A 27444-nucleotide genomic window follows, 5' to 3' on the forward strand; every position below is an offset into this window, starting at 1 on the left:
GATGAGACCATTTTGCTGTAATTAGAATCAGCATCCAAGGTGTCTGATGACCAAACGTGTCTGAGACCTCTGGGGTAGCCAGAGGGGAAGCCGGGGCCAGGGCGGAGGCCGGGACGAGGACAAGGTCAAGAGCAACAGGCCCGACACCAGCCCCAGCCTCTGCTCGCTCCCCTTGCTGCCCCTCTGAGATTGGGGACTTGGGCTTCCAATGAGGGGGTCACTGTTGAGGAGGGAAGAGAGGGAGGGGGAGGGAGGAAAGGAAGCCAGAGGGAGGAGAGGAAGTGGTACCTCCTATTCTGGATCGTCCACTGGCCCTGGGTGCACGGCAAATCATACTTCTGCCTCCTCAGTGCATAGGCATCAAACCAGAGGGCCAAGCCGTAGTCCAGAGAGGGCACCTGGGAGGGAGGAGCGGGCCATCAGGTGGCCCATGGGGTATGGCCAGGTTGGTGAACCCACCTCCCTAACAACAAAGAGAAGGAAACACAGAGTCCCAGGTGGGGCTAAAGTCTGTCAGTCACTCAACAAACAGGCATTGCTGTGACCCACAGAGGGAGACCTCGCCCACAGCCCTCTCCACCCTGGCAGGATGTGTACCCAGGGCTCAGCCTGTGGGCGCTTCAGCAGAGGCGGGACACTGCCCCCTCTCATCCTGGGTCACCAGGGACCTGTAGTGTGCTTGGGGCAGAGGGCAGGTGGGCAGGCAGGGTGGGGTCTCACCGTGAGGTGCCAGGAGCAGTGGGTTTGGGGCGAGTAGTAGCTGGGGAAGTACGGGGTGCTGAGGACGCCCTGGGAGTCGAGCCTGTTGTCCAGCGTCAGGTTCACCTCACAGGCTGGACCAGTAGAGCAGCCGTTACACAGGGGTCCCCTGGCTGCACCTCCCAGCAGGCTGGTGCAGCTTGTAACCCCACCACCCCTACCACCTCTGCCAGCAAAGTGCTGTGGTTGAATGTGACTGTGTGAACCTGGGTCTCAGTTTCCTCATCTGTAAAATGAGGACAGTAATAGCACACACCTCCTAGGGTAGTAGAGTGGATTAAAAAGACATAAACATTCAAACGGCCTGGCATGTAGTAAGTGCTCGATCCGTGTTAGTTATTGACATTTGCGGGACAGCACTCGCCAGTTTACAAAATGCATTCACACCCGCACAGGCCTCACGGTGGTGGCTGGGGGAGAGAGAGCTGTTCCCCTTTTCCAAGATGAGGTTCGGAGAAAAGGAGTGGCTTGGTTGAGGCTACACCGTGAGAGGCTGAGGGGTCCAGGGGTCGGGACAGGAGCATGCTCACCTGCCCTGGCCATCTCTCCATTGGGCCAGGGCCCCCAAAGCCCTTTGTTCCCTCCCGCCTCGAGCCTGTGTCAGACTCCCAAGGGAACAGCTCTGCTACCCATTTAGCGCTCCAGTTTGGCCAGCTGGGGACCCAGGTCTATGCCAGACAGTTTGGGGATAAACCGAGAAGAGGGCTGGGACCCTGAGTGGGAGGGAGAAGAGTGGGGAGAGGGGTGAGGCAGAAGCAGCTGCCAACACTCTGTGGCCTCCTCTCTGCCATCCTCCCCTCCTGAGCTCCAGAAATGGCAAAGTTTGGACCTCCTGCACAGAAGTATGGCTGGCCCAGGCCCAGGACAGCTGTCCCATGCGGGGTGGGACGTGCCCTTCCTGGGAAGGGGGCAAGGAGGGAGGTCCCGAAGCAGGAGGAGGGTGGGGGCTGGGAAGGCAGTGGGAGACCTGCCACACCAGTGGCCGTGGCCTGGCTGTGCTGCCATCACACCTCCCCAAGCTCCCTGCACCCTCTTGGCTGTAAGCGGACTGTCTAGGGCGGAATCCAAGGAGTTCTTAGTCCTGCTGCAAACAGACCCGTGTTCCAGGCCCAGCCACTGGTGGGTGCCAAGGGGAGAGGGCAGGGAGGGGGTGAGGGGCAGAGGGGAGGGGACACAGGTCCAGGAGAGTGAGGAGGGAGGAGAGGCGGTCAGCACAGAAAAGAGAAAAGGAGAGAGAAGGAAGGACAGAGAAAGAGGAGGGAAGCGAGGGAGCGATGTCAGGAAGACAGAGACTGCGAATGGTAGGACGGTCAAGGGGAAGAGGGGGGTGGAAGTACAAATGACGGAAGGAAGAGGGGGGCCAGGGTGGGGAGTGGAGAGCAGCAGGAGCTTCCAGAATCTTCCCTCTCCCCATCCCATCCTCAATTTGGGCAAAAAAGGTGAGCAGTGAGCCCAGTGGAGGGCCCTTGGATTCTACCACCACCCCTCCCCTGCCCCAGGGACCCCTGACCTCTCACCCTGGAAGACCACCGGCTGCACGGAGAGCACGAAGGGGTCGTAGTAGCTGTGCAGGCCCTTCTTCCAGACGACCGCCATGATGGCCCCCGATGCCAGAACCTCCACCACGGGCTCCTGGCGGCTGCAGCCATACACCCTGGCAGAACAGAAAGGTGGCAAGGCTGGGCTGGGGTCTGGGAGGGGAGTGGCAGGGAGGGCGGCAGGCGGCTGCTGGGGGAGGGTGGACGGGAGTCTGGACATCTGGGTTCTGGGTCCGGATCTGCTACCAGAGACCACTGTGTGTCTGTGGGGAGAATTCTGTGTCTCCCCAGCCCCAGAGGACAGACTAAAGGCCCTCCAAGGACCAGGCTAGCTCCTCGGGTGAGAGAGGCCAGGAGGTTCCCCAGACTTCTGGAGCTTACAGTTTGATGATGACGGCTGGCTCGAGTCCCATGCTCCCTCCCCAGACCCCTCCACCCTGCTACAGAATCATCTGTGACCCCCTAGCGTCCCTGGCAGGAAGACTAGACTGGCACCTGCAGGGACCACCGCTTCTGGCACCGCGACTCCTGGCTGTGCTCAAGGATGGGCAGGGAGAAGGCAGGTGTGGTCTCGTGACCCCCAGGGTGCCCCAGAAATCTGCCCAGAGCTTGGCGCCTGGGAGGCTCAGAACAAATAACCGTATCTTAGACTTCTGGGCTTTTAGAAATCTGGAAAGTCAGCCCTGAAAAGACTGGTGACACTGTTGGGGTGAGCTGCTTGATTTCCAGATAGGGAAACTGAGGCCCTACCGGCAGTCCGTGGCAGAGATAGGCCTGCGCTAGGCACTGCCTGTGATGGCTGGTACCCTCCCACATATGTAGGTGCCCCTGGTCTGCCTGTCTCAGACAGGGGTTCCCCAGCTCCCCTTCACCCTCTCACCAGCCTCCACCAAACTTCCCAGTGTCAATGGCAACACTCTCTGGAGTCCAGCGCATCTGATGGGTCAATTTATAAGAAACTAACGGCCCCACCTCCCTCCGAATGGGCAACCCAATAGCCTCCCTGCCTGCCGACTGTGCGTGGGCACCTGGGCCTTGACAGGAGGAAGGCGTGCTGCTGGAGGGATTTCAGGCACCTTAGCAAGCGAGTACCTGAGCTCCTCCAAGCACAGCCTCAAAATCGCTACACATGGCACCCGAGCAGCCTGCAGCCAGCTGGAGGCATGGTGGGCATAACCCCAAGGGTCTCCCTGGGAGGGTCTTGGTGCCCAGGGTCCGGGGATGGGGCATTTCCCCTGGCCTCTTGCCAGGGGAGAGAGGTGGCCTCCAGTAGCAGGCACCACCCCCCTCACCCCCCAGGCCCTCGTCCCTTCTTCCTGCCATTCCAGCTTGATCTTCCTACTGCAGTGCCCAAGTCTCCCCAACCACCCCGGTGCCCCCCACCCTCCCACACAGCCATATCCTTTTTGGCCTTACCGGCTCATCTTCCCTGGGAGGTGGGAGATACGATATTAGGATGGAAGAGACCTGGAGGTCACCTTTAATGGGGGCTTTAGCTTTCATTGTTGGGGGGTTTTGTTTTATTTACCTAGCGGCAGAGCCCTTGTTGTAAATGAAATATGGAACGCAGAATCAAAGCACATGGTTGAAACTGAGCAAGGGGCCACCTGCTCTGTCTTCCCATCACCACCAAAGTCCCCCTCACCCCCATTCCCTAGCAGGTGTCTGGGGTACAAGCTTGAGAACCCCAAATGTTGTCTGACCTGTCATTCTAGAGCTTCTCCAAGGGTCTGGGATGAGAGAGCCACCAGGAGCCGCAGTGAGTAGGAATAGAGCTGGACCTGGCAGTCAGGTCCCCTCCCGGGCTGAGAGGCACCCGGAGAAGCCCCAGGGGAAACCCCTAAGTGTCCCCACCCTTTTGGGACCTGGAAGTCAGATGGTGTCTGGCTTCTCTGCACTTCCCAGAGCCCTCCAGAAACTCAGCCCACGCACATGCTGCAGATCGAGGTCACACCCAGCAGGGCAGCAGGAGGGGTGACAAGGAGAGAGCAGCTCGGAGAGGCCCTGGGGGAGGGGTGTGGCAAGAACCTCTGCCAGCTCACATTCAAAGACTGCACTTGATCTGAACACACTGGTCCCATCCCCATCTGCCTGGAGGCTGTCCACAGCCCAAGTGAGACAGAAGAGGCATCAGCCTGACGCCCAGCACAAAGTAAGTGCTCAATAAACAATCACTGAGAACTGCCCAGCCCAGAGCATCTTCCCCACCTCCTGCAGTGCTTTGTAGGCTAACACCCATCTCCCCATCCTGTGGGAGGACCAGGCTCCCAGAGGTCAAGGCCATTTCCAGTCCCTCCTCCCCACCCCCAACCACCTGCCCTCTGATCCTGATCACTTCTGTACTCCACACCATATCTTATGCCCTAAAGCCCTACTCCTCTGCTCAAGAACTTTCAATAGCTCCCCACTTACCAAATATCAAAGTCCAAATGGCTCCTGGCACTCAATGCCTTTTGTGGCCCAGTCCCAGTTAGAGTATATATAATAATAACAATAATGGCTAGCGTGTAAGTGCTAGGCACTCACTATGTGTAAGGATCATGGCACAGATAGTCTGGTTTAAATCCTCCAATGATCCTGCAAGGTAAGCATGATTGTGAACCCACCCTCCCTGCTTCCCAGGCTTCTGGTGGGGTTTAAATGAGATACTGGATTCTCCATGGGAGGGGATGTCTTCACTGCCGGGCCCTGGTGCCTAGATCAAACGCATAGTAGGTGTGCAGTATCTATTTTGAGTGAACGAATGAATGATGTAGGTGGTACTGCTTTGCAAGTTCTAACAATGCATCAGAGCTCACGGATTAAATGTAAGAGCAGAGAGGCTCACTAGTGTGTGGGGTGGGAGTGTGGGGGTGTGATGGGGAACCCCCTGCCTCCTAGCTGCGTGCCCTAAGGCAAGTTACTTTGCCTCTCAGAACTTTCAATAGCTCCCCACTTATCAAAATCCAAATGGTTCCTCTCACTCAATGCCTTTTGCAGCCCAGTCCCAGTTAGACCCTATATAATGATAATAATAATGGCTAGCATTTACTGAGCACTCACTATGTGTAAGGATCATGGCACAGATAGTCTGATTTAAATCCTCCAATGATCCGGCAAGGTAAGCAGGTTCTAAGAGGCAAAGTAACTTGCCTTAGGGCACACAGCTAGGAGACAGGGGGTTCCCCATCACATCCCCACACCCCCGCCCCACACACCAGTGAGCCTCTCTGCTCTTACATTTAATCCGTGAGCTCTGATGCATTGCTAGAACTTGCAAAGCAGTACCACCTACATCATTCATTCATTCACTCAAAATAGATACTGCACACCTACTGTGCATTTGGTCTAGGCACGAGGGCCCGGCAGTGAAGACATCCCCTCCCACGGGGAATCTAGTATCTCATTTAAACCCCACCAGAAGCCTGGGAAGCAGGGAGGGTGGGTGTTCGGCCAGGAAGCAGTCAGGATTTAGGAACGAGCCCAGAGGATGAAAGTCCAGGCTGCAGCCAGACTCTGAAAGATCCCAACAAGCCATGGTGCCTCCCAAAGCTGACTTCAGGAGTCATCTAGAACAACGGCTTTGTTACAGATGGGGAAACTGAGGCTCGCGGAGGGGAAGCGCCCCCAGTACACAACCATCTCCAGCCTCCTCTCCCCTATCCCTTCTAGGCTAGCCGTCCTGTCTCCCAGATACCCAGGCCCAAGGTCCTACCCTCCCTTGTATAAGAATGCTGTGTGTGACTTTCAACTCCCCCATCAACCACTCCCTTTTCCAGCCCTCCCTCCCGCCCTCCTTCCCAGGGACTCACGAGGTGATGAGCCTCTTCTCCAGGGGCCCGGCCACGTCATACATGGCCAGTCGGTCCCGGCACTCTGCCAGCGTCCACTCCAGCCGGAGTTTGAGCATGAGGTCCTCGGGGCCCTGCAGGTGCCACAGGCAGCTGGAGGCCAGGTGGTCAGGCCCCTTCAGCCGGAGGACCTGGCCCTGGCCCACGTAGCTGTAGCGGTAACAACCTGGAGCGGGGAGAGGGGCACAGCCCCTGATTCCTGTGAGCCAGAAGGAGGGGACCCTGGGGAGCCAGGTCCCTCAAGGTCCTCCACCAGGCAGGATGGGCTGGGCAGGGGAGCCGGGTGGGGATAGCCAGACACGCTCTACCCCATCCTTCTCTTTCCCTGTCAGTATCCTCATTCATGCATTTGTTCATTGGTTCAGTCATTCACTCATGGTATGGACACACACTGAGCTTCATGCCTTCTCAGTGCCCAGGTAAAGATCCAGTGACTGTCTGGGGACATGGATGACAGTGGGGACAGACAGACACAGAACAGGCAAGAATAGCTCAGGAGGTGACAGCTCCAAACCCGGCCTGTGGGTTGGGGGCATCCTGGGGGTCCCCGCGTGAGCAAAGAGGCTGGGGCGAGCCAGGCAGCTTTGAGAAAAGTACACACAGGGCACGTGTACCTAGAGGACAAGCTGAAGGCAGGGAGGCCTGGCCCAGGCCATTCCCAGGATGGGCGCTGCTTTCTCCTGCAGCCATAGGGAGCCACAGAAGGTTGGGCAAGGCTGGACATGGGCTGGCTTGGACCACACACTCCCCTGGCTGCTGTGGCAGCGAGGCCACAGGCAATGAGGAGAAGAAGGGATGAGGGCTTCACTTCCGGTAGAGAGAAGGGAGTGCCCTAAGGAGGAGTCTGGGAGGCTGCCCTGCAGGGAGGACATGAGCTTTGAGCTAATGATGGTGAAGCCATCAGAATAAAACAGGTGCTTATCAAGCATTTGCTACAGGCCAGAAACTGAACTGAATGCCTTCCCTCACTGTCTCGCTCAATGCCCACAACAGCTGTATGAGATACTTTCAATGATTGTGTCCATTGCACAGACCTGGGCCAGACACATCTGGGTTTGCCCAGCCACCACCTAATCTTTCCTGGGCCTTGCTTTCCTCATCTATAGAATGGGACGATAACACCACCCTTGCAGAGCCGCCAGCAGAGGCTGTGGGATGATACACGTTTGAATGCCCAGCACAGGACCTTGCACAGTAAGGGCTCAGTAAAGGCAGTGCCTGTTCCTCAGGTGGGTGTGAGGGAGACGGAGCAGGTAGGGCTGGGGAGAAAGGCCTGTGACTTTTCATCCTGCAGCTGGCCCCGCCTGAGGCTCAGACCTAGCCCATCTCACGGCTGCCTCACTTCACAACTGTTTCACCATCATACCCCACCCCCCTACCCCACACACCAGTGAGTCTCTGCTCTTCCATCTAATCCGTAAGCGCTGATGCACTGCTAGAACTTACAAAGCAGTACCACCTGCATCATTCATTCATTCATTCATTCATTCATTCAAAACAGTGACTGTGCACCGACTGTGTGTTCGATCTAGGCACCTGGGTCTGCCGGTGAACATATTCTCTCCCGTGGAGCATCCAGTATCTCATTTAAACCTCACCAGAAGCCTGATGTTCTTCCAGGAGCCAGTGGGGATTTAGGAATGAACCTGGGATGTGGGAGGCAGCCTGGTGACACGAAATTATAAAACCTGAGTTTTCAGTCTATTTTCTCTGCTTTAAATCGTCTTCTTTGGAAGGCCACAGGCAAGCAAAGGTCCCCCTGTCAGCTTGGTCAGCCTGAGGGCAGGCCCCCCAGGCTAGTGCCATCTGCTGGGCCCCCAGGGGAGGGGGTATAGGGGAAGGGAACTGGAGAGAAGGAGGGAGGGGCACTACCCTCCCCACCTAGCACCAACACTCATCAGTTTTGTGATGATGTCATTCTTGGCTCATGGGCCATACAAAATCAGGCAGCAGTGGACCAGATTCGGTGTCCAGGCTGCAGTGAGCCAGTCTCTGTCTCCAAGCATTGTCTGATTAAGTCCCCCTGAGGCTCTCAGGAGTAATAACTCTGACTTACTATTGGTTGTAGATTATCAACCTCAGACTCTGTAGAGGTAGATGTTCACTACCTCTGGGTAGTCAACTGAGTCTGGGCCAGTGGCTTAGCCATTCCGAGTTCTGTCAAATGGATGTAATAATAATCCCTGTCCTATGACCTCCTCTGGGCAGTGCTGAGGACCAGGAAGGGAATGGAGGTGAATACACTTTGCTCTGATGCTGCCACCTGTGGCTCAGCCCCTTCTCCCTGACCCCTGGCCGTGCTGACTGCAGTGGGGAGCTGACCTCCCCAGAGAGAGAACAACAATATCTGCCTAGGGAAGGGACAGAGCCTCCACCAGCAGCTGGGGAAAGATGGCTGGCTCTTCCTAGGGTTTTGTGTTCTTTAAATCTTGCTCCAAGCAGATTCTTTGCTCTTGCCACTTTAATAATTACTCTTTTTTTTTTTTTTGAGACAAATTCCGTGGAGAGGTGTGTGCTAACCTCTTGTTAATCAGAAACACCTTCAGGGAGCCTGGCACCTCTCGGGGCTGGGAGGAATTAACTGAACACGCCTTGGGTGTTCCCCTCCCCCAGTCTTTGCCCCTGCCATTCCCTCTGCTCAGGGAACCCTTTCTCCTTCTCGCCCTGACAAATTCCTGCCTACCCCCACGCCTGAATTTCTTTTTCTTTTGAAAATTATTTTATTTTATTGTTGAGACAGCCTGTCACTCAGGCTGGAGTGCAGTGATGCGATCACAACAGCTCATTGCAGCCTCGACCTCCTGAGCTCAGGTGATCCTCCCACCTTAGCCCCCCCCCACCCCCGAGTAGCTAGGACTACAGGTGCACACCACCATGTCCAGCTAATTTTTTTTTTTAATGGAATTTGCTCTTGTTGCCCAGGCTGGAGTGCAATGGTGCAATCTTGGCTCACTGCAACCTCCACCTCCTGGGTTCAAGCAATTCTCCTGCCTCAGCCTCCCAAGTAGCTGGGATTACAGGCATGGGCCACCATGACCAGCTAATTTTGTATTTTTAGTAGAGACGGGGTTTTGCCATGTTGGCCAGGCTGGCCTCGAACTCCTGACCTCAGGTGATCCGCTCAACTTGGCCTCCCAAAGTGCTGGGATTACAGGCTTGTGCCACCACTCCCGGCCCATGCCCAAATCTGATGCCCCCTCCATGAAGTCTTCCAGGATCCCCCAGTCAGGAGCAACCCCTCCCTCCTGTAGATCTGGGACTCTGTGTGAGGCTCTTGATTTGCCCCCTCTTCTGCTTTGGAACGAACAATTCCCTCTCTCCGCTGCCTCTGGGGCCTCTATTCTCACACTGGCACCTGGTGTTATGAGAATCTGTTTATGTGTCTGTCTCCCTCATGGGGCTTAAAGTTCCTCCGAGGGCAGGGGTGAGGACACGGTCATCCTGGTGTCCTCAGCGCAGGAATGGGGCCTGGCATGAAGGAAGTGCTCAGAAAGTCGACTTCAAGGATTTGAGTTGTTATCTCTGCCCCCTGAGACTCTGTGCTCTGGACATGCACTGAACCAGTCTCCTCATTCATGCTTTCATTCATTTGTTCAATCATTCATTCATGAAACGAACACCCACTGAGCACAGATAATTACAGAACAACTGCCAGGAACATGGGGACACAGAGGCACGAGGCAACATGAGGCTATTACATAGCACTTCTATTGCAGGAGAAAAAATAACTTTCCATAGGACCTTTTCCTTTCCTTTCTTTCTTTCTTTTTCTTTTTCTTTTTTTTTTTTTTTTTTTTTTTTTTTTTTTGAGATGGAGTCTCACTCTGTCGCCCAGGCTGGAGTACAGTGGCACAATCTCACAATCTCAGCTCACTGCAAGCTCCATCTTCCAGGTTCAAGTGATTCTCCTGCCTCAGCCTCCTGACTGGTTAGGACTACAGGTGCGCACCACCATGCCCGGCTAATTTTTATATTTTTAGAAGAGACAAGGTTTCGCCTTGTTGGCCAGGCTGGTCTCAAACTCCTGACCTCAGGTGATCTGCCTGCCTCTGCCTCCTGAAGTGCTGGGTTACAGGCATGAGCCACCATGCCTGGCTGACTTTTATATTTTTTAATAATTGAAAAATGTCCTATGGGGCCAGGCATGGTGGCTCACACCTGTAATCCCAGCACTTTGGGAGGTGGAGGCAGGTGGATCACCTGAGGTCAGGAGCTCGAGACCAGCCTGGCCAACATGGCAAAACCTCATCTCTTCTAAAAATATACAAATTAGCCAGGCATGGTGGCAGGCACCTGTAGTCCCAGCTACTCAGGAGGCTGAAGCAGGAGAATTGCTTGAACCTGGGAGGTGGAGGTTGCAGTCAGCCAAGATCGCGCCACTGCACTCCAGCCTGGATGACAGAGTGAGACTCTGTTATATATATATATGTCATTCTTGGGTCATGGGCTATACAAAATCAGGCAGCAATTGACCAGATTCGGTGTCCAGGCTGCAATGAGCCAGTCTCTGTCTCCAAGCATCGTCTGATTAAGTCCCCCTGAGGCTCTCAGGAGTAATATCTCTGACTTACTATTGGTTGTAGATTATCAACCTCAGACTCTGTAGAGGTAGATGTTAACTTTCAGAAGACTGTAATAAGCTGTCAATGATTTTAATTCACTAGAAAAGACAACTCCAAAGGTTTGAGTTTTCTTGCCTGGTAGGACCTTAACCAGGTTTGTATCTAACTTGGTAGTCTTATTCTAGCAGTTCTTTTTCCATTAATGATTGATGATAGATAGATAGATAGATAGAGATAAACAGACAGCTAGCTAGCTAGACAGAGACAGAGAGACAGACAGATAGATAATAGACAGCTAGCTAGTTAGATAACTAGATAGACAAGTAGACAGATATCAACAGAGATGATAGATAGATAGATAGATAGATAGATAGATAGATAGATAGACAAATAGATCAGTTTCTTGCATTCTTTACCATTCTACTCGTTCCCCCATTAATCAGCCAAATAAATATTTGACACATGGTCGCTCTATCTTTGTATGAGAATCATGATTTCACCTCTTTGAAAACTGTACTTTGACCTCATCACCTCCGTCCAACAAAGAAGCAAGCATTTGACCAGCAGGATGGGAAGACGGGAAGGTAAGGAAAGGTATAACAAGGATTTAAACTCTGCCTCCCTCCCTGAGAAGGGGTTGAGATGCTCACCCCCACCTTGGCTCTGGGTGACAATGCTAGATAGTGTGGGAGGAATCTGAGAATTTAGGGGCCATAGAGTCCAGTAGCCAGTTGGTGCACTGCACAACTCACACAAACTACAACTTGGACAGCACCTCCTGCCTTGTGCAGCGTGGTGACTGTGCTGGTCAGCTGAAAGATTGTGGGTCCACTTGGAGAAACGCAAGGTGACTCTAGCAATATGGCACCAGGTAGGGAGGGAGGGCTGATGAGCCTGACTGGGAAGGAAAGGAAAAGGTGGAAGGAGTGTTCTTGAATGCAATGGCACCGCTACCTCCAAAAGACCAAGTTTTAAAACCAACGTGACTGACAAACCGTGAATTGGCAAGATGATTTTCTACCATCAGTGGAAACTAGCTTGTGGGCAGGTTGAAGTCAATGATAGAGGAGAGTCACGTTCGTGGACCACTAAACCTGACTCATCCTCACACCCACACAAGAACGCATGCACACCCGTCTACAAGACACACACAAATACACACATGCACATCGCCACCTCCTCTCCCCCTACAGGCTCCAAGACTTGCTTGGGACACATCGCTGAGTCCACCATGGCATCCCCTGGGTGACTCTTGGCCAGGGCTCCCTGCACACACAATAGAAGCCATGTGTCCCCCTGATACACAACAAAGTCAAGACAAACGCCAACTCAAAAGGAAAGTGGGGAGGCGAAAAAAAAGTAGCGTACCCAGCGTGGAATTCAGTGCAGCTATGTCTTTCACACTGGCTTCTGATAAAAGGAAATGAACAAACAAATAAACAAGAACAACAACAAAAAAGAAAATACAATGAAAATAAAATTAGAGGAGACCCTTGGAGCCAGCCTTGTCTGAGATTTACCCTAAATGCCCCCATCCCACCCTTCTGTCCTGGCTCCTCGAATGCAATGGCACTGCTACCTCACCTGGGGGGCTCTCCTGGGGGGCCCGCCCTGACGGCACCCCAGCCCTGGCAGGCAGCCTCCCCGGGCCACACCACAGCTTGTTTCCCCCAACCTCATGAGGCCAACCCCACGTTTCCGCTCCCAGTACTGACCCAGGATCACTAGGCCCTCGGGGTCCACTTCGTACTCGGCCCTGTAGGGGACAGCAGCCGAGCTGTTGACTGTGGACAGCAGCTCCTCCACCAGCAGTGCCTGCACCACCTCGGGGCTCAGCATCAGCCGGCGGTGCTCGGGGATTTGGAGAATGAACCAGAAGAAGCAGGTGAGGGGTCCCTCCCTAAGGCAGGCAGAAGTGAGAGAGGCCAGGGAAGGATTCTGAGGTCTGGCCCCAGCTCCACCCCTGCTCATGCACATCAAGCACTTTCCGCACCCCAGCCATTGCTGTTCGTCTTCACGCAGAAGCCTCCTAGCGACCTCTGAAGGAGGCACTCTCATAATCCTTATTTTACGAGTGAGAAAACTGAGGCATGAGAGGTGAACTTGTGTCTCATAAACTATGCCGCAAGTAGCAGAACCAGATGTGGACGGGGCAGTCGGGCCCTGGAGCCAATGCTTTTAACCCCATGCCCCTCCAACATCGCCTCGCCTGATGGTGTCAGGCCCTTGATCAGCCATCACAGTCATTGTCTGGTGCAAACCTATCACACCCGTGTTTCCATTCTACAGATGAGCCCAGTGAAGGGAGGGTGACATGCAGGAAGCCAAGTTCCCTCTCTATGCCTTAGTTTCCCCATTTGAAACATGAAGGCATTGCATCAGAAGCCTACAGAGGCCCCTCCCATTCTTTGAATCTCAGCTTCTTGCAGGAGCTGGTCAGGGGCAAGGACAACTCACCCAAAGGAATAGACGGAGCTGGAGTTGTAGTAAGTTCCCAGGCGGGTGCTGGTGATGAGCTCCTTGAGCTGTAAGAAGGGAAGACAACAGCTCCTGGGACCCTCTGCAGAGCAGACAGGCCCACTTCCTACCTGGAGGTGCCCTTTGCTCCTACTGGCAGCCCCGCTCCATGCATGAGCCTCCAAGGTGGACAGGTTTGATCACAGTCACACAGTGCTTTGTGGCCGGGCCGGGGCATGCATGAATCTCACACCCCATCCCCTTCTTTCTGTTTCCACTACACCCGACTCTCACCTCCACCTGCACTGCTGATGACCCCTCTGCCCCTTGCCAAAAGTCACTCCTCAACTCTGAGAAACCCCACTCGGCTCCTGGGTCCCCTCTGCACCTCCTCCCATGGCCTGGGACAAGCCAGCAGCTCTGATGGGTAGTTTTTGCACATCTCCAACTACAGCGCTGCTGGCAGGATTACAGGCTCTTAAGCATTTGCACAGCGTGGGAATAGTGTTCGTGTTATCTCAACTTCACTGCAACCCACAACAAATCTGCAGCCGGGTCCTGTTGTTATCACCCCTACCTCATGGAGGAGGAAACGGGCAGCCTCAGGCTGGGTCCCTCAGAAGCAGACCCTCCATTGACAAGGTGGGGCAAGTGGTTTATTTGGAGGTGATTCTGGGAAACAGTAGTTGGGAGGGAGAGACTGGAAAGTGGGCAACCAACACGGGGCCATGAATGCGCAGTGTAGAGCTGAGAGCATCTGAGCTCAGCCCAATAGGGCATTTCTGGGAGACAGCCTGGAACATTCTGTGAACTATTCCCCCTGCCAGGGCCAAAGAAGCTGTGATATTGATCCACCCGCTCCGGCGCTCATGATTCAGGGTTGCTCCTGGGAATAACCCCCTGGCACTTCTGGCCTGCCTTGCTGGGCAGTGGTCCTGCAGCCTGAGAGTGGCAGGCAGTAGACCAGCCTCTGTGCAGTGAGCCACCATCCTGTAACAGAGGGGCAGGAGCGGGCCACCGTCCTGTAACGGAGGGGCAGGAGCGGGCCACCGTCCTGTAACGGAGGGGCAGGAGCGGGCCACCGTCCTGTAACGGAGGGGCAGGAGCGGGCCACCGTCCTGTAACGGAGGGGCAGGAGCGGGCCACCGTCCTGTAACGGAGGGGCAGGAGCGGGCCACCGTCCTGTAACGGAGGGGCAGGAGCGGCCACCGTCCTGTAATGGAGGGGGAAGAGTGGGCCACCGTCCTGTAACGGAGAGGCAGGAGCGGGCCACCGTCCTGTAACGGAGGGGGAAGAGTGGGCCACCGTCCTGTAACGGAGAGGCAGGAGCCGCCACTGTCCTGTAATGGAAGGGCAGCAGCGGCCACCATCCTGTAACAGAGGGGCAGGAGTGACCACTGTCCTGTAGTGGAGGGGGAAGAGCGGGCCACCATCCTGTAACGGAGGGGGAGGATTGGGCCCTCAATAGTGTCAGCTGCACTGCGGGACCTTTCCCAAGGTCATGCTCCACCCCTGGTAAGAGGCATGATCAGGATCTAATCCGAGTGCTATTGACCCAAGCGTCCACTAACTTTCCCATGACCCTCACCCTCATCTGCTTCCATGGTGCCTGGAGCAGGGCTGTGGTCCCCGTGAGCGCTCCAGGTGGGTTGACCAACTGGCTCCATGTGACCAGACCCCACCCCTCTCTTTTCACCCCCACATTCCCTCCCTCTCATCCCCCAAATCCTTTCCTACCATCTTCTGGGCTTTGGCGGTTTCACTGCGGAAGGCACTAGATTCCCGGCGGGTAAGATCCTGGGAGAAGTGGCGATTGAGCACACGCAGACTGCCTGAGTACACCTGGCTGACCGTCACCTCCGCCTTGTACCCTGCCCAGGAAGGAACCAGCAGGATTAGTGGAGGAAGCGGGTGGGAAAGGCTCCTGTCTCTTCCATGCCTTCTCCTGCCACCCACACCCTCAGCTCAGCCTCAGTGTCTTGGGTCTCCACGGCACCATCAACGTCATCATCATCATCTTTGTCACTCCCATTGTCATCATGGTCATCTAAAGTTTATTGGATGACAAAATGTCTGCAAGGTACCAGGGAGGTGAGAGGCTCCCAGATGGATGGTGTCCTACAGGTTCCCAGGGAGAGGCTGACACAGTGACCAGTCCAGGACACCAGTGACATGAAGGCCAGGAAATCCAGATAGGCCCAGGAGGCCAAGGTCATGGGTCAGCACCACTAGGCATCCTTCCACTCATGAGGTCACCCAGCGATCCCACAGTGTGTGCTAACCACCTACTACATGGGGTACGCCAGTTAACCAAGACAGATGTGCCTCCCCTCGTGAAGCTGACAGTGGTGGGTAAGAAAGGCGTGGCTCTGGCAACCACACAGCATGCGGCATCTGTCTGTGGGCAGTGCCATCAGGGAGCAGTGCCACACGGTGCTGTTGAGGGGATGTGACGAGGACACTCAGCCTGGGCCAGAGTGCAGTGACCCTCCAGCTGAGATGTAGGGATGGGGAAACTGTAAATTGGTAAGAGAAGAGGGAGGGAAGTACCTTCCAGCAGAGGGAGCAACATGGGGCACGGGGCCGGTAGCACGGGGACCATGGTGAGGACCTGGGCTGAAAGCCTATTTGGCTGGAGCAGTCAGAGATGGGGAGGGGCGGCAAGGAGCTGGGGCCTCCGCAGGGCAGGGCCCATTGGGTCTTTACCCGACGAACAAGGGTAACCATGAAAGGTTTAAAATCAGGAATGATGTCATCAGACTTCTGTTTTGCAAAGGCTATTTTGGCTGAAGTGAAGAGGGTAGACTCACAGCCCTGGTTTACACCCCTATTCATTTACTCAGTAAATACTTCTTGAGAGCCTGCTATGTGTAGGAACTGAGCCAAAGTACTCGGGACTATATGAGCAAAACAACGAACAGAACTATCAAGAAAAAACTGCCCTTAATAGCTTGTAGATGAGCAAGGAATCAGACGGTAAACCACACATCGTGTATAAGAGGTGGTCAGTGCGGTGGAAATCAGGGCGTGGGGCGGGCTGCAATATAGAGGTCAGGGAAGAAGGTGATGTACATCTGGGGAAAGAATGTCCCAGGCGGGGGCAAGTGCAAAGGCCTGGTGTGTTTCAGGAGCAGCAAAGAGTGAGCAGCAGGACAGCAGGAGGGTATGAGATGGGGAAGGGGAGAGGCCGGGTAGGGCTTGCCAGGCCTGGGAGGACTCGGGCTTTCACCCTGGGTAAGATGGGAGGAATGGGAGGTGGTTTTTTTGTTTTGTTTTTGTTTTGTTTTGTTTTTGAGACAGAGTTTCGCTCTTGTTGCCTAGCTTGGAGTGCAATGGCTCAATCTTGGCTCACCACAACCTCTGCCTCCCGGGTTCAAGCGATTCTCCTGCCTCAGCCTCGCGAGTAGCTGGGATTACAGGCATGCACCACCACGCCCGGTTAATTTTGTATTTTTAGTAGAGACAGGGTTTCTGCATATTGGTCAGGCTGGTCTCGAACTCCTGACCTCAGGTGATCCATCTGCCTCGGCCTCCCAAAGTGCTGGGATTACGGGCGTGAGCCACGCGCCTGGCCCCAAGCGAGGTTTTAAGCAGCGAAGTTAGAGGATTTCATTTGCTTTATCAAATGGTCCCTCTGCTGTTGAGAAAGGCTCTAAGGAGGCAGGGCAGAGGCGGGGAGAGCATCGAGGACACGCCTGCAGGGCTCCAGGGGAGAGATGTCCAGGGGGACAGAGCCTGGCCCCAGCTGTGGCAGAGGAGAGGGTGGGAAGTGATTGGCGTCAGCTGCTTTTGATGTGTTTTGGAGTTAGAGATGACCACGTTTGCTGGCAAAGTGGGGCTGGGTGGAAAAGAAAGAAAGGAGTAAGGGGAAGGTGCCAGAAAGAAGAAGTGGTCTTGGACTGGGATGTAGGAGGTACAGGTCTGGGGGAAATTATGCAGAGACCTCATGGTCTGAAAGCATGGGGTCCGAGATGCTCCTTAGACATTAAGAGGAAGAGCAGGGGCAGCTCTAGAGACAAGCTCAAGGGAGAGGCCCAGGCTAGAAATGCAAATGTGGGTGTTATCAGGGTATAAAGGGCACTTGAAGCTAAGGGTAGCAGATGAGATCACCAAAGAAGTGGGTGGAGAGAGAAAGGAGAGGCCCCCCCATCAGCAGGGACACAGAAAAAGCAACCTGCTGAGCGGAAAGGACCCGGTGGCGGCCAAAAGTCTAGGGAGGAAAGGGCTTCTGGAGGTGGGGGTGAGCCCCCGGGTCAAGTGCAATGATGACTGAGAAGTGGACATTGGATTTAGCAACCTGGCATGTTGGCGAGCTTGACAATGGCCATTGGAGTTGGGGGGCAGAGGGAGCCAGGTTGGAAAGGGCACAGAGAGACTGGGTGTGTGGACTGACAGCTCCTTCAAGGAGCAGAGAAATGGGGGAGGCACCCCAAGGGACATTGACAGACGCTGCTGCTGGGGGAGAGAGGGCGTCCTTGCTGGTGCTGGGCCATTGTGTGGGCAGAGGGGGCGGGATCGGGGTCCCAGGAGGAGTGCACGTGATGCAGCTGGGAGGGCAGGTGGGCCAACATATATGGGGCTTCTCTTCTAAGCTGTTTTGTTTTCTCACTGAAGCAGGAGACAGGGGCAGGCAGGTGCTGGGGGCTTGAGAACACATAAAACTCTTGCCTGGGAGAGCAGGAAAGGGAAAGGACCCGGAAAATATGGCTGGTGGTATTAAGGGTCCTGCTACCATCCTCCTTAGGAAGTCAGCCACACCCTCTCCTCGGGCCAGGCTGTCCTCCTCGCTTGGGGCCTGTCCTGCTCCAGTGTCACTGGTCACTTGTGCACCTCCTCATCCAGACAGGGCAGGGCGTGTCTCTGATCCACTTCCTTGCCCAGCACCCAGTCCCAGGAGCACAGCCTGGTCAAGGCGGGAGGAGTCTTTCAAACAGCTCCCGAAGTGCCTCCTTCAACCCTTAATCCCTCTGTGGGGGAGTTGGCTTCCCCCAGCAGAGGCTTGGGAGCACTCACCCCTTGGGTCCTCAGCCCCATGGAGCACCTCTCCTGGGGTGGGGGTGATTTACCCCAGGAGCATAATCAGGGGGAATTAAACTCCTCTGCAAAGAGAAATAATTGGCAGGTGAGTTCCTGGCCCTCCAGCCCAGTGCCCCGTGGTTTACCCTGTAGACTAATTAGCCCGCTACCTGAGGAGGCCCCCACAGCCCTGTGCTATCTGGGGCACTGGCTTCCTGCTGGTGGTGAAATGCACATGGCGTCTACTGCCTGCGTTGCTCAACTCTGGGTAGAATCACTATAAGTCATTGCAAGCAGGCCCGTGTCAGACCTGGGGTTCCCAATAGTGTCACTCCCAGATGCTGGTTCCAGACACTCCCAACCCTGACCCCCTTGGATCTAGGCCTACGTGGATTTCTCTCCACTGCTACAAAGTTGGTCCCCAGGTTGCTTTCAACAGGCCTGGAATTCCACCAGGAGATTCAGCCAGTAAGAGCACTAGCTATCCTTTGCAGGATGTTTAATGGGATGCTTCTGATCATGCAGGCAGCTGGGTTGTCCCTCCCGTGGCTTCCCAGCCCTCAGCTTCCTCTGTCCCAGGACATGCCATGCTTTAGCATAAGTGTCAGGTCTGATGCCTTGGCTAAATCACAAGGACAGGGGCTATCCCCAGAACCTGGCACACAGGAGGTGCTTGGCACTGAGTAAATGAACAAATGAATGGGCCTTCTACAGTGTACAGTGTAGAGGCACAGTCCGATTTGGTTTCTCCATTACTTCCCACTGTCAAAGGCAGAAGGAAGAGGAGAGACTCCATCAATCTTAGAGAAAGATAATAGATGCTCAAGAGCATTTATTCAATGAATGAATGAACGGAGGCCTGGATGAATGGGCCCAGAGCACAGGCCAATTGCTCCCTGGGCACCAGGGGACTGACTGAGGGCTGTGACATCAGGGAGGGGCCAGCCATAATTAAGGACATGGCAGAGGGCCCCAAGGCTGGCTGCTCTCCAGCTGCCTGCTCCGTCCCCCATTCATGCTGGACCCTGGAGACCCAGAAGGGATAGAGCTGTGGTCCCCACCCTAGAGGAGAACGTAGGCTAGGCTCAAGTGAGCAGAGGCACTAATTGGTACCAGGTACCATCAGTGCCTCTGGGCCTCCTTCTTTAGGGCTGGGTTGGCTCCAAGCCTCAGGGGCAACCCAGGGGGACTGCAGGCAAGGGAAGGCAACGTTTATGCTCTGTGGGCTGGTTGGCTCACAAGAACTGGGTGCTAGGAGAGCCCACTTTCCCCACCTGGCGGGGAGCTTTGGGGCACTTTGCCCAAGCAGGAAGCAGACCTGAGCCATAGGACCTGGAGCCAGGGTGTGACAGCATCTCCAGCTGGCAGGACAGGGAGGGAGACCCAGAGAGCAGAAGTGACTTGCCCAAGGTCACACAGCAACATGCTAAGCACGGCTGAGCCTGGAACCCAGTCCTGTCCTGCTGTGCCTGCTACAGTCACCCCAAGTCCTCCCCAGGTGCCTCTCCCAGGCGGTCCCACAGCGTTACCTAGGAAATACCAGAGTAGCACCCCCGCCGAAGCCAGCACGAGCAGGGCCAGCAGCACAAACAGGGGCACCAGGCGGAGGTAGCCCCGGGCTTTTCTCTTGGAGTCCTCACAGGCCTTGAACATCCCCTCCGGCTCTGCTTCCTCGCCATTGCCTCCGTCCCCCTGCCCGCCAGCCACCTGGGGGGCCTCGGCCACGGGCATCCTGCCAGGGAAACAGACCAAAGTTGGAAACAGCCTCGCATTTGCAAGGGAGCCTCTGCTGAGCACCGGTGGGGCACAGAAGCAGGACTTCCCTGCCTCTTGGAGTGAAAGAGTAACAACATCAGGCGGCAGTGACTGCAAGTGGGTGCTGAGACAGCTCGCAGAGGAGGGAAGTGCATCTCAGGTCAGCTCGCACCGGAGGGCAGGCACCAGAGCTGGACTGGGTCTGGCTCAAGAACCCCACCTTTGCTTCCCACAGGCTTCCCTATGGTCAGAGGACAGACGGAGGTCTCAGTACCTAAACACCCACCTCTCTAGAGGCTGCACCCACAGACAGAACTGAAGTACATGGGGTGCAGACTTCTGTAGACATCTGACCTCTTGCCCTCATTTCCCGTCCACGCAAGGAATGCTGTTTCTTGCTCCTGGTTCTGGTTCACGAAGCTTCCCACCACGCCCACACAGTCCATGAACTTAGCCCCCGCCCCAGAATCCCCTGAGCTGGCACTGCGCTGGGCTGGGGACCTGCCTTCCTTCACAGAGTACCGTCTCTCTCACCTTTCTGCTCTCAAAGTCTTGTGGCAGAGGAAGGGAACAAAAACTAATATTCATTTCGTGCCCTCATGAGACATTTCACACTTAATTTTCAGGTCACCCAGGGATGTGGAACCATTGTCCCATGTTTTCTTCCTCAAGCCTACACCATGTGGGTACTTCACCTGCATTATCTCACTTAAACCTCCAGTTCTGTACCCATTGAACAGATAAGGAAACTGAGACCCAGAGTGTTCTAGCAATAACTCAGTCTAGGGCTTTTCCTAGCCCCATTTTCCCAATGTGATTTGAATACCTGACATTCACTCCCAGACGCATTTTACAGATTTAAAAAACCTTGAAGCCCAGAGAGGCTAAGCCGCTTGCCCAAGATCACACAGCAGGGAAGTGGAGGTTGAGTCTAGATGTCTGACTCCCTGCTTTTTCCACGAATCTAAGATGCCTCCCATAAATGAGCTGTTAATTAACAAATCATGATTAAACAGCAACTGAATGTCACCCCTCTCCACGCTCCAGGGTTCCAACTCTATTTTGAGACCGTTTCAAGCAAACATCCCAATGTATTTGGCCTTTGAGGCAGGTTTCCCCACAGTACAGAGAACGCCTTTGACCCACCCATCAGGAGAGCAAGGGCTCCAGACTACTGCGAAGTTCATCTCCTCTTACTATATCCATAAATACCGTGTAGCTTTAAAATGCACCCCAGGGCCGGGTGCCGTGGCTCACGCCTGTAATCCCAACACTTTGGGAGGCTGAGGTGAGTGGATCACCTGAGGTCAGGAGTTCGAGATCAGCCTGGCCAATATGGTGAAACCCTGTCACTATGAAAAATACAAAAATTAGCCGGCCGTGGTGGTGGGCACCTGTAATCCCAGCTACTCGGGAGGCTGAGTCAGGAGAATCACTTGAACCTGGTCAGGGGAGGTTGCAGTGAGCTGAGATCATGCCATTGTGCTCCAGCCTGGGTGACAGAGCAAGACTCTGCTCGAGAAAAAAAAACATAAAAAAAATAAATAAAATGCACCCCAGATGCAGGCGGGGCTTCCTTTGGGCTGTGTCTTGGGATTTTACACAGTGGGTTTCCAAAAATGGGGCTCTTTAGTAATGCTCAAAGTCCTCCCAGGTGGATGTGAAGGGCCCTGGCCCTTCTCCCAGCTTCCTGGCTCCCTCCAGCTCCCCTTGGCATCGTTCCCAGCTAAGGGTCTTTGGTGTCCAGCCACAGTGACTCTGTTGAGCGGCCCCCATCAGATACAAGGAAGGGAGGGACTGCAGGGGACCCTCACTGGGCATGACATCCCCCTCCACAACTAAGCTAGGACATTCCTGCATGTGGAGTGGGCCCTACTGGCTTTTATGGGGCCAAAGCCAGGGAATGGTAGATGGTAAATGGTAAATGTCCAGCAATGGGTGGGACAGCCCCGCCCACTTCCTCAAATGTTCACAGCATCCCTAGTGAGAAACAGGCAAGAAACAGACCAGTAACAGGGCGCTGAGACTCTTGCATGAGGCCACATGGCAGGTTTGAGTCCCCAGCACAGAGCTGCTTGTCTGTCCTGGGCTGGCCACCTCTGACTGAGGTGGCTGTCCTCAAAATCTGAGAAGGTTTGCTGGATTGGGAAGATCCCAGGTGATGGGCTGGCTCCTTGCCCTTCTTTCAGTCCCTCGTCCCCTCCCTCTGCCAGAGGAGGACGCCATATTCCCGTTGCACCCCTTTTGTTTAAGGGACAGGATCTCACTCTGTCACCCAGGCTGGAGTATGGTAGCACGATCATAGCTCACTCCAGCCTCCAACTCCTGGGCTCGAGTGATCCTCCCACCTCAGCCTCCCAAGTAGCTGGGACTACAGGTGCACCAGCACACCTGGCTAATTTTATAGTTTTATTTTTTGTAGAGACCAGGTCTCAAACACCTGGCCTCAAGCGATCCTCTCACCTTGGCCTCCTGAAGTGTTGAGATTACAGATGTGAGCCACCATACCTGGCCCTGTTTTACTCTTGAGTCTGGATCACCAAGGAGCTATTTTGGGATGAGTCATAGAGCCATGGGGACTCGGGGGCATAGAGGTGATAACAGGTGACATTTATTTCAATTGTCTCTGTTGCTTTATGTGCACTTTCTCATGTAAGCCTTACACAGATCCTGTGGGGACAGGTACTCCGATCACTCCTACTTTACAGATGGGAGTCAAGGCACAGAGAGGTTGAGCGGCTTGGCTAAGGTCACACAGCTGGTCAGCAGCACAGCCAGGCTGCAAAGTCAAGCAGATTGACTTCAGAGTGACGCCCTGATCACTGAGCCCTACTACCTCTCAGATAATCAGTGTAAAGAGAGGGAAACTGAGGCTCGGAGCAGGTCGTGGGTCCATTAGAGGAAGCCCGAAGAGGGGCAGCTCATGGTGGGGTGCTTGGTGGGCCTCCCCTCCCCTCTCATCCTCCAAGCCAGGCGTCCTTCTCTATGCAGATTTTGCCTCCCTCTAAATGCCCCTCGCATCCATCTGGGAGGACTTTGAGCAGCACAGAGAGGCTCATTTTCAGGAAACCCTCTGTAAAAACCCAAGCCATGGTCCAAATGGCAGTAGTGGGAAATTAATTCCCCCGGGCTCATCATAACTTCCCACCCAAACCCCTGGGGCGGCCTCCTCACTAGGTCCCCTGCCTCCATTGCGTCTTCCAGCGCATCCTCCCTCCCCAGCTCAATCGCTCACCCGCTCAGGATCCTTTCACAGCTCCCAGCTACTTATCATCCAAACCTCTTGCTGTGGCATCCAAGACCCTCCATGGCCAGGCTGCTGTCCACCCTCCTCGTGGCTATAACTTCCATCATGCACATGGTGCCCCAGGCCCACGAGACCCTGCCTTTGTGCAGCTGAGTCCCCCTGCCTGGACTGTGGGGAACTCTTACCAGGCGACCTGCCGGGCACTGGGTTCTGGGCCCCTGGCTAGTTAAGCTGCCCCCTCCCCTGGGCAGCCCTTGATCAGATCAAGAATATGCCTTGGCTTTGGGTCTTGCCTCTGTCCCCTACAGAACAGGCAGAGCCGGCATTTTGCTCACCTCTGGGCTTCCCCATGGAACGCCGCACAGCCTGTCACATGAGTGAAGGATCAGAAAGAATGAGTGAATGAAACTGCCAAGTCTCTAGGCCCCTGGTACAGGGCTCTCTCTCTATCTTGCTGCCTCCAGGAAGGAGGACTTGTGAGGCCTGGCACTGGGGCATGGACAATGATGTGGGCCTGTGGGGTCCCAGGTTCAATGCTCAGTCACCCTATCTTTGTCTAGCACCTGCTTGGTGCCAGGCTCTGTGGTGGTGACAGGGTGGCACATGGTGACTCTAAGAGACCTCATTCCCATCCTCTTGGGTTTCCTGTCCAGCAGGAGGAGGGGCAGTAGACAGTTGTGAAGATGACGGTGCCACTCTTGTCTTTACTATCATATAATACAACGGCTCCCCCATTCCCAGGGTCCAGCACCTTTGGAAAAGCCTGTGGCCTTACCTTCCAAATGCCCCCAAAACCCAGCCCCTTCTTGGCCCCCCATGACTCCCACCATCATCCAGGCCACCATCATCTGTCACCTCGACTCCTGCAATAGCCAATCACGCGCCCCCCCTACCCAGTGAGTTCTCACACAATGGCCACTGCGTGTTGTCACCATGTGCCCTGCCCACGAGCCTCGCACGGATTCCATCCACCTAGAACACAGTCCCTAAAGACCCAGGGTCTCAGTTCTCGTGTCCTCTTTGCTGAATGGGAGATTTGCTCCTTGCTGGGCCTGGGATGTTTTCCTTTCTGCTGGCCTCCTTCAAAGGGTCAGATGTCACCTCTCCAGAGAGGCCTTCCCTGGGCATTCCCCTGTCTCCTGAATTTTTCTTTATAGCAATTACTGAGGCCTAAATTGCCTGATATGCAAATATGTCATTTATCTGCCTCCTCCCTGTCTGTAAGCTGCATGAGAGCAGAGTCTGGTACTCAGCAGACACTCAGTAATTGTTAAATGAATGAATGACAAGGTCCCAGCTCCTTCCTCCCTACAGAAGTCCAAGGTGCTGTGTGCATATGTGGCCTGGCCAACTTCTCCTGCCTCCTTTTTTCCCACCCTCTCTTTTCCCCGTCACACCCCAGGGACACTAGACTTCCCTTGGTAAGAAATTTTAACAATGGGATGGTAGCAAACATTTACGGATTAAGAGCAGCCAGCCGGCACCAAGAGCCCTCCTGGACCTTGAGCCCTGTCAGTGCTTGTTCACGGCCAGGCGTCCCCACACTCTTCCTTCTGCCAGGGCTCCCACCTCCCAACCTGGCCAGCTCTTATGCAGCCCCTGTCACCTCAGCTCAGACCTCACCTCTTCGCAGCTCTCCCAGAGTGCCCTAGAAGGGGCGGCTGCCCCTCGCAATGTGCAGCTCACCTGTGGGCACTCTCTTTGCCCCTCACATTGAGCTCCTGGAAGCGGGGACTGTGCTCCAATTGCCACAGGGGCCTGAAGCAGTCCCCCAGCTCTGAGCACCATGGACCCCACCCTGGCACCTGCTCCTCACTCCCTCCTGCCCTTCTGGCCATTGGAGGGTCTCGGGTCTGCCTGCTGGAGGCTGAGCTCCTTGGGGTGGGGCCGCGACTCCCCTGGCAATGCAGATCCGGATTCAACTGCTGCGTATGAACTCCTACCATGTGCCAGCCCTGTGCTGGGCAGTGCTGCAAACTCCACTGCAGCCTCCAACAGCCTGGGGTGCATACTACGCTGACTCTATTTAATGGCTGGGGAAACTGAGGTAGAGAGAGGTAACATGACTTACCCGAGGTCCCTCAGCCAGGGCAGAGCAGAGCAGAGCAGGGACTCTGGGCTAGGGCCATAGGGGCATCTTTCAGTGAAACCATTAGGCCCTAGAGTCCTGAGAGTGTGGGGGACTGGCTGGGGGTCCCTTCCACACATATAAACACACTCACAGACCCACAGATGTACACAGATGGGGACACGCGGAGGGATATACGCACATCTATTCATGACACAAAAATTCATAGATGCACGCCCTTCCTACACAGACACACACACGAACACACACACACATACATGCCAACTCTGAGCCTGTGAGCCCAGGGTCCTGGGCTTAAGTCAGTACACAGGTGCAATGTGGGGCTCTGGGCCTGTCTCCCACACCAGAAGGCCCAGGTGGGGTACCGGGTATGGAGGGGGCAGCATGTCTAGTCCTGCGAGGCAGGGGTCGGGTGGCCTCTCCCTTCCTCCTGTCCCTGCCACCTGAATCCCAGGCCACCAACCACCCAGCACTGATGCTGTGCCTGTCCACACACCTGGTGTCACCCTGCGTGGTCCCTCCCCTCCCCAGCTCTGTGGGCCCCTCACCTTCTGCTCACTGATCACCCTCTGGCCGATGAGGCCCTGCAGGCCTGGCCTTGGAGCAGGGTAGGTGGCTCAGGCCGCAGGGAGCCAGGCCCAGCTCTTAGGGTGGACACTGTCACTAGGTCATTTATAGATCCCGGTCCCCTGTCCTGGAGGCCCCCGCTTACCTTTGGGAGTGGCGGATAGGTGCCGGGCCTGCACGCAGGCCTCAGGAGCCTCTGTTTGTCCAGGCCAAGGCCTCCCCACCCCCACCCAGCCAGCCCAGGCTGGATCAATGGCCTAGAGCCATGACCAGGGTGTCTGGCCCTTGTCCCCTGTGGCCTGTGGCCCCAGGCTCCATGGAGCTCCTCCTGCTGGGTCCCGGACGGCACTGTGACTGAGTACAGGTAAACAGGCAGGAGGTAGGAGAAGGCAGTGCCTGCCCCGCCCCATCTTCCCCCACCCCCGCATGGGCACCCCAGAGGCTGGCAGGCAGGTGCGGGATATCTGAGCTCTCCCCCGAGGCCCGTTGCCTGGTGACATGCCTGCCTGGTTACAGCCCCTGGTCCCCAAGAGCATGAGGTAGGGGCGGCCAAGGACTGGGGACTGTGCAGAGGCCGGTGCAGGTGAGTGCAGGGGCTCACAAGGGTGAGTCCAGGTGCTTACCTGGACAGGCGAGACTAAAGGAGCTGCTGGCCTGAGAGAGAGAAAAGGAGGCTGGGCCCATATACTCTGGGGACTGGAGAGGAGAAAGGGGAGGCAGGGGTGAGGGTTGATGCTATTTTCTGTTTAGCTGGGAATTATTTGAATTCCTACCTCGTTCTTTTTTTTTTTTTTTTTTTTTGAGATGGAGTCTCACTCCGTCACCCAGGCTAGAGTGCAGTGGTGTGATTTCGGCTCACTGCAACCTCCGCCTCCTGGGTTCAAGCAATTCTCCTGCCTCAGCCTCCTGAGTAGCTGGGATTACAGCGCCCACCACCATGCCCGGCTAATTTTCATAATTTTAGAAGAGATGGGGTTTCACCATGTTAGCCAGGCTGGTCTCGAACTCCTGACCTCAAGTGATTCCACCCACCTCGACCTCCCAAAACGCTAGGATTACAGGCATGAGCGACCGCACGCAGCATGAATTCCTACCTGGTTCCGTAGCGCTGTGCTGTCCATGACGGTAGCCGCTGGTCACCCATGGCTCTTGAGTCAGTCTGAACTGAGAAAAGCTGCATGGGGGAGACGCACACCAGGTTTCCAAGGCCAAGTGCAAACAGGATGTCAACCAACACGATAACAATTTTTATATTGATTTTATGTTGAAATAACACTGGCGATCATGGGATAAATAAAATGTATCATTAAAATCAATTTTCATCTGCCTCTCTTGTTTTTTTTTTTTCAGAGACAGGGTCTCATTGGGTTGCCAGGCTGGTCTGGAGCTCCTGGGCCCACATGATCCTCCTGCTTCAGCCTCCCAAGTAGCTGGGATTACAGGCGTGGGCCACCACACCCCTTGTTGCATGTGGGTATTAGACAGGTTAAGTCACAAGTGTGACCTGTGTTGTTGTTCTATGGAACAGCGTTGCTGTGGAGATGGGTTTGAGGCATATGTGTGCCAAAGTGCCGGATGGGAGCCAGGGCTTTCTAGGGTGCGTGCAGGGCAGCGGGTGTCTGTC

At 55.1% G+C, this 27444-nt stretch overlaps 1 protein-coding gene across 1 annotated transcript in view; it reads right to left on the reverse strand.

Moving 5' to 3' along the window:
• Positions 1-26176, reverse strand: part of TMPRSS6 (transmembrane serine protease 6) — a 44560-nt gene extending 18384 nt beyond the window's left edge. The window contains exons 1-10 of the mRNA XM_019017930.3: positions 25966-26176; positions 19692-19894; positions 14884-15017; positions 13147-13214; positions 12405-12589; positions 12058-12099; positions 6089-6293; positions 2277-2413; positions 721-833; positions 289-398 (exon numbers count right to left, since the gene is read on the reverse strand). Coding sequence (XP_018873475.1) covers positions 289-398; positions 721-833; positions 2277-2413; positions 6089-6293; positions 12058-12099; positions 12405-12589; positions 13147-13214; positions 14884-15017; positions 19692-19893 — 1196 coding nt within the window. The 5' untranslated portion in view covers position 19894; positions 25966-26176. The remainder of the gene's footprint in view (positions 1-288; positions 399-720; positions 834-2276; positions 2414-6088; positions 6294-12057; positions 12100-12404; positions 12590-13146; positions 13215-14883; positions 15018-19691; positions 19895-25965) is intronic.
• Between the last annotated feature and the right edge of the window lie 1268 nt (positions 26177-27444).

This window comes from Gorilla gorilla, chromosome 23 (genome assembly GCF_029281585.2).
Source record: "Gorilla gorilla gorilla isolate KB3781 chromosome 23, NHGRI_mGorGor1-v2.1_pri, whole genome shotgun sequence".
Taxonomy (NCBI): domain Eukaryota; kingdom Metazoa; phylum Chordata; class Mammalia; order Primates; family Hominidae; genus Gorilla; species Gorilla gorilla.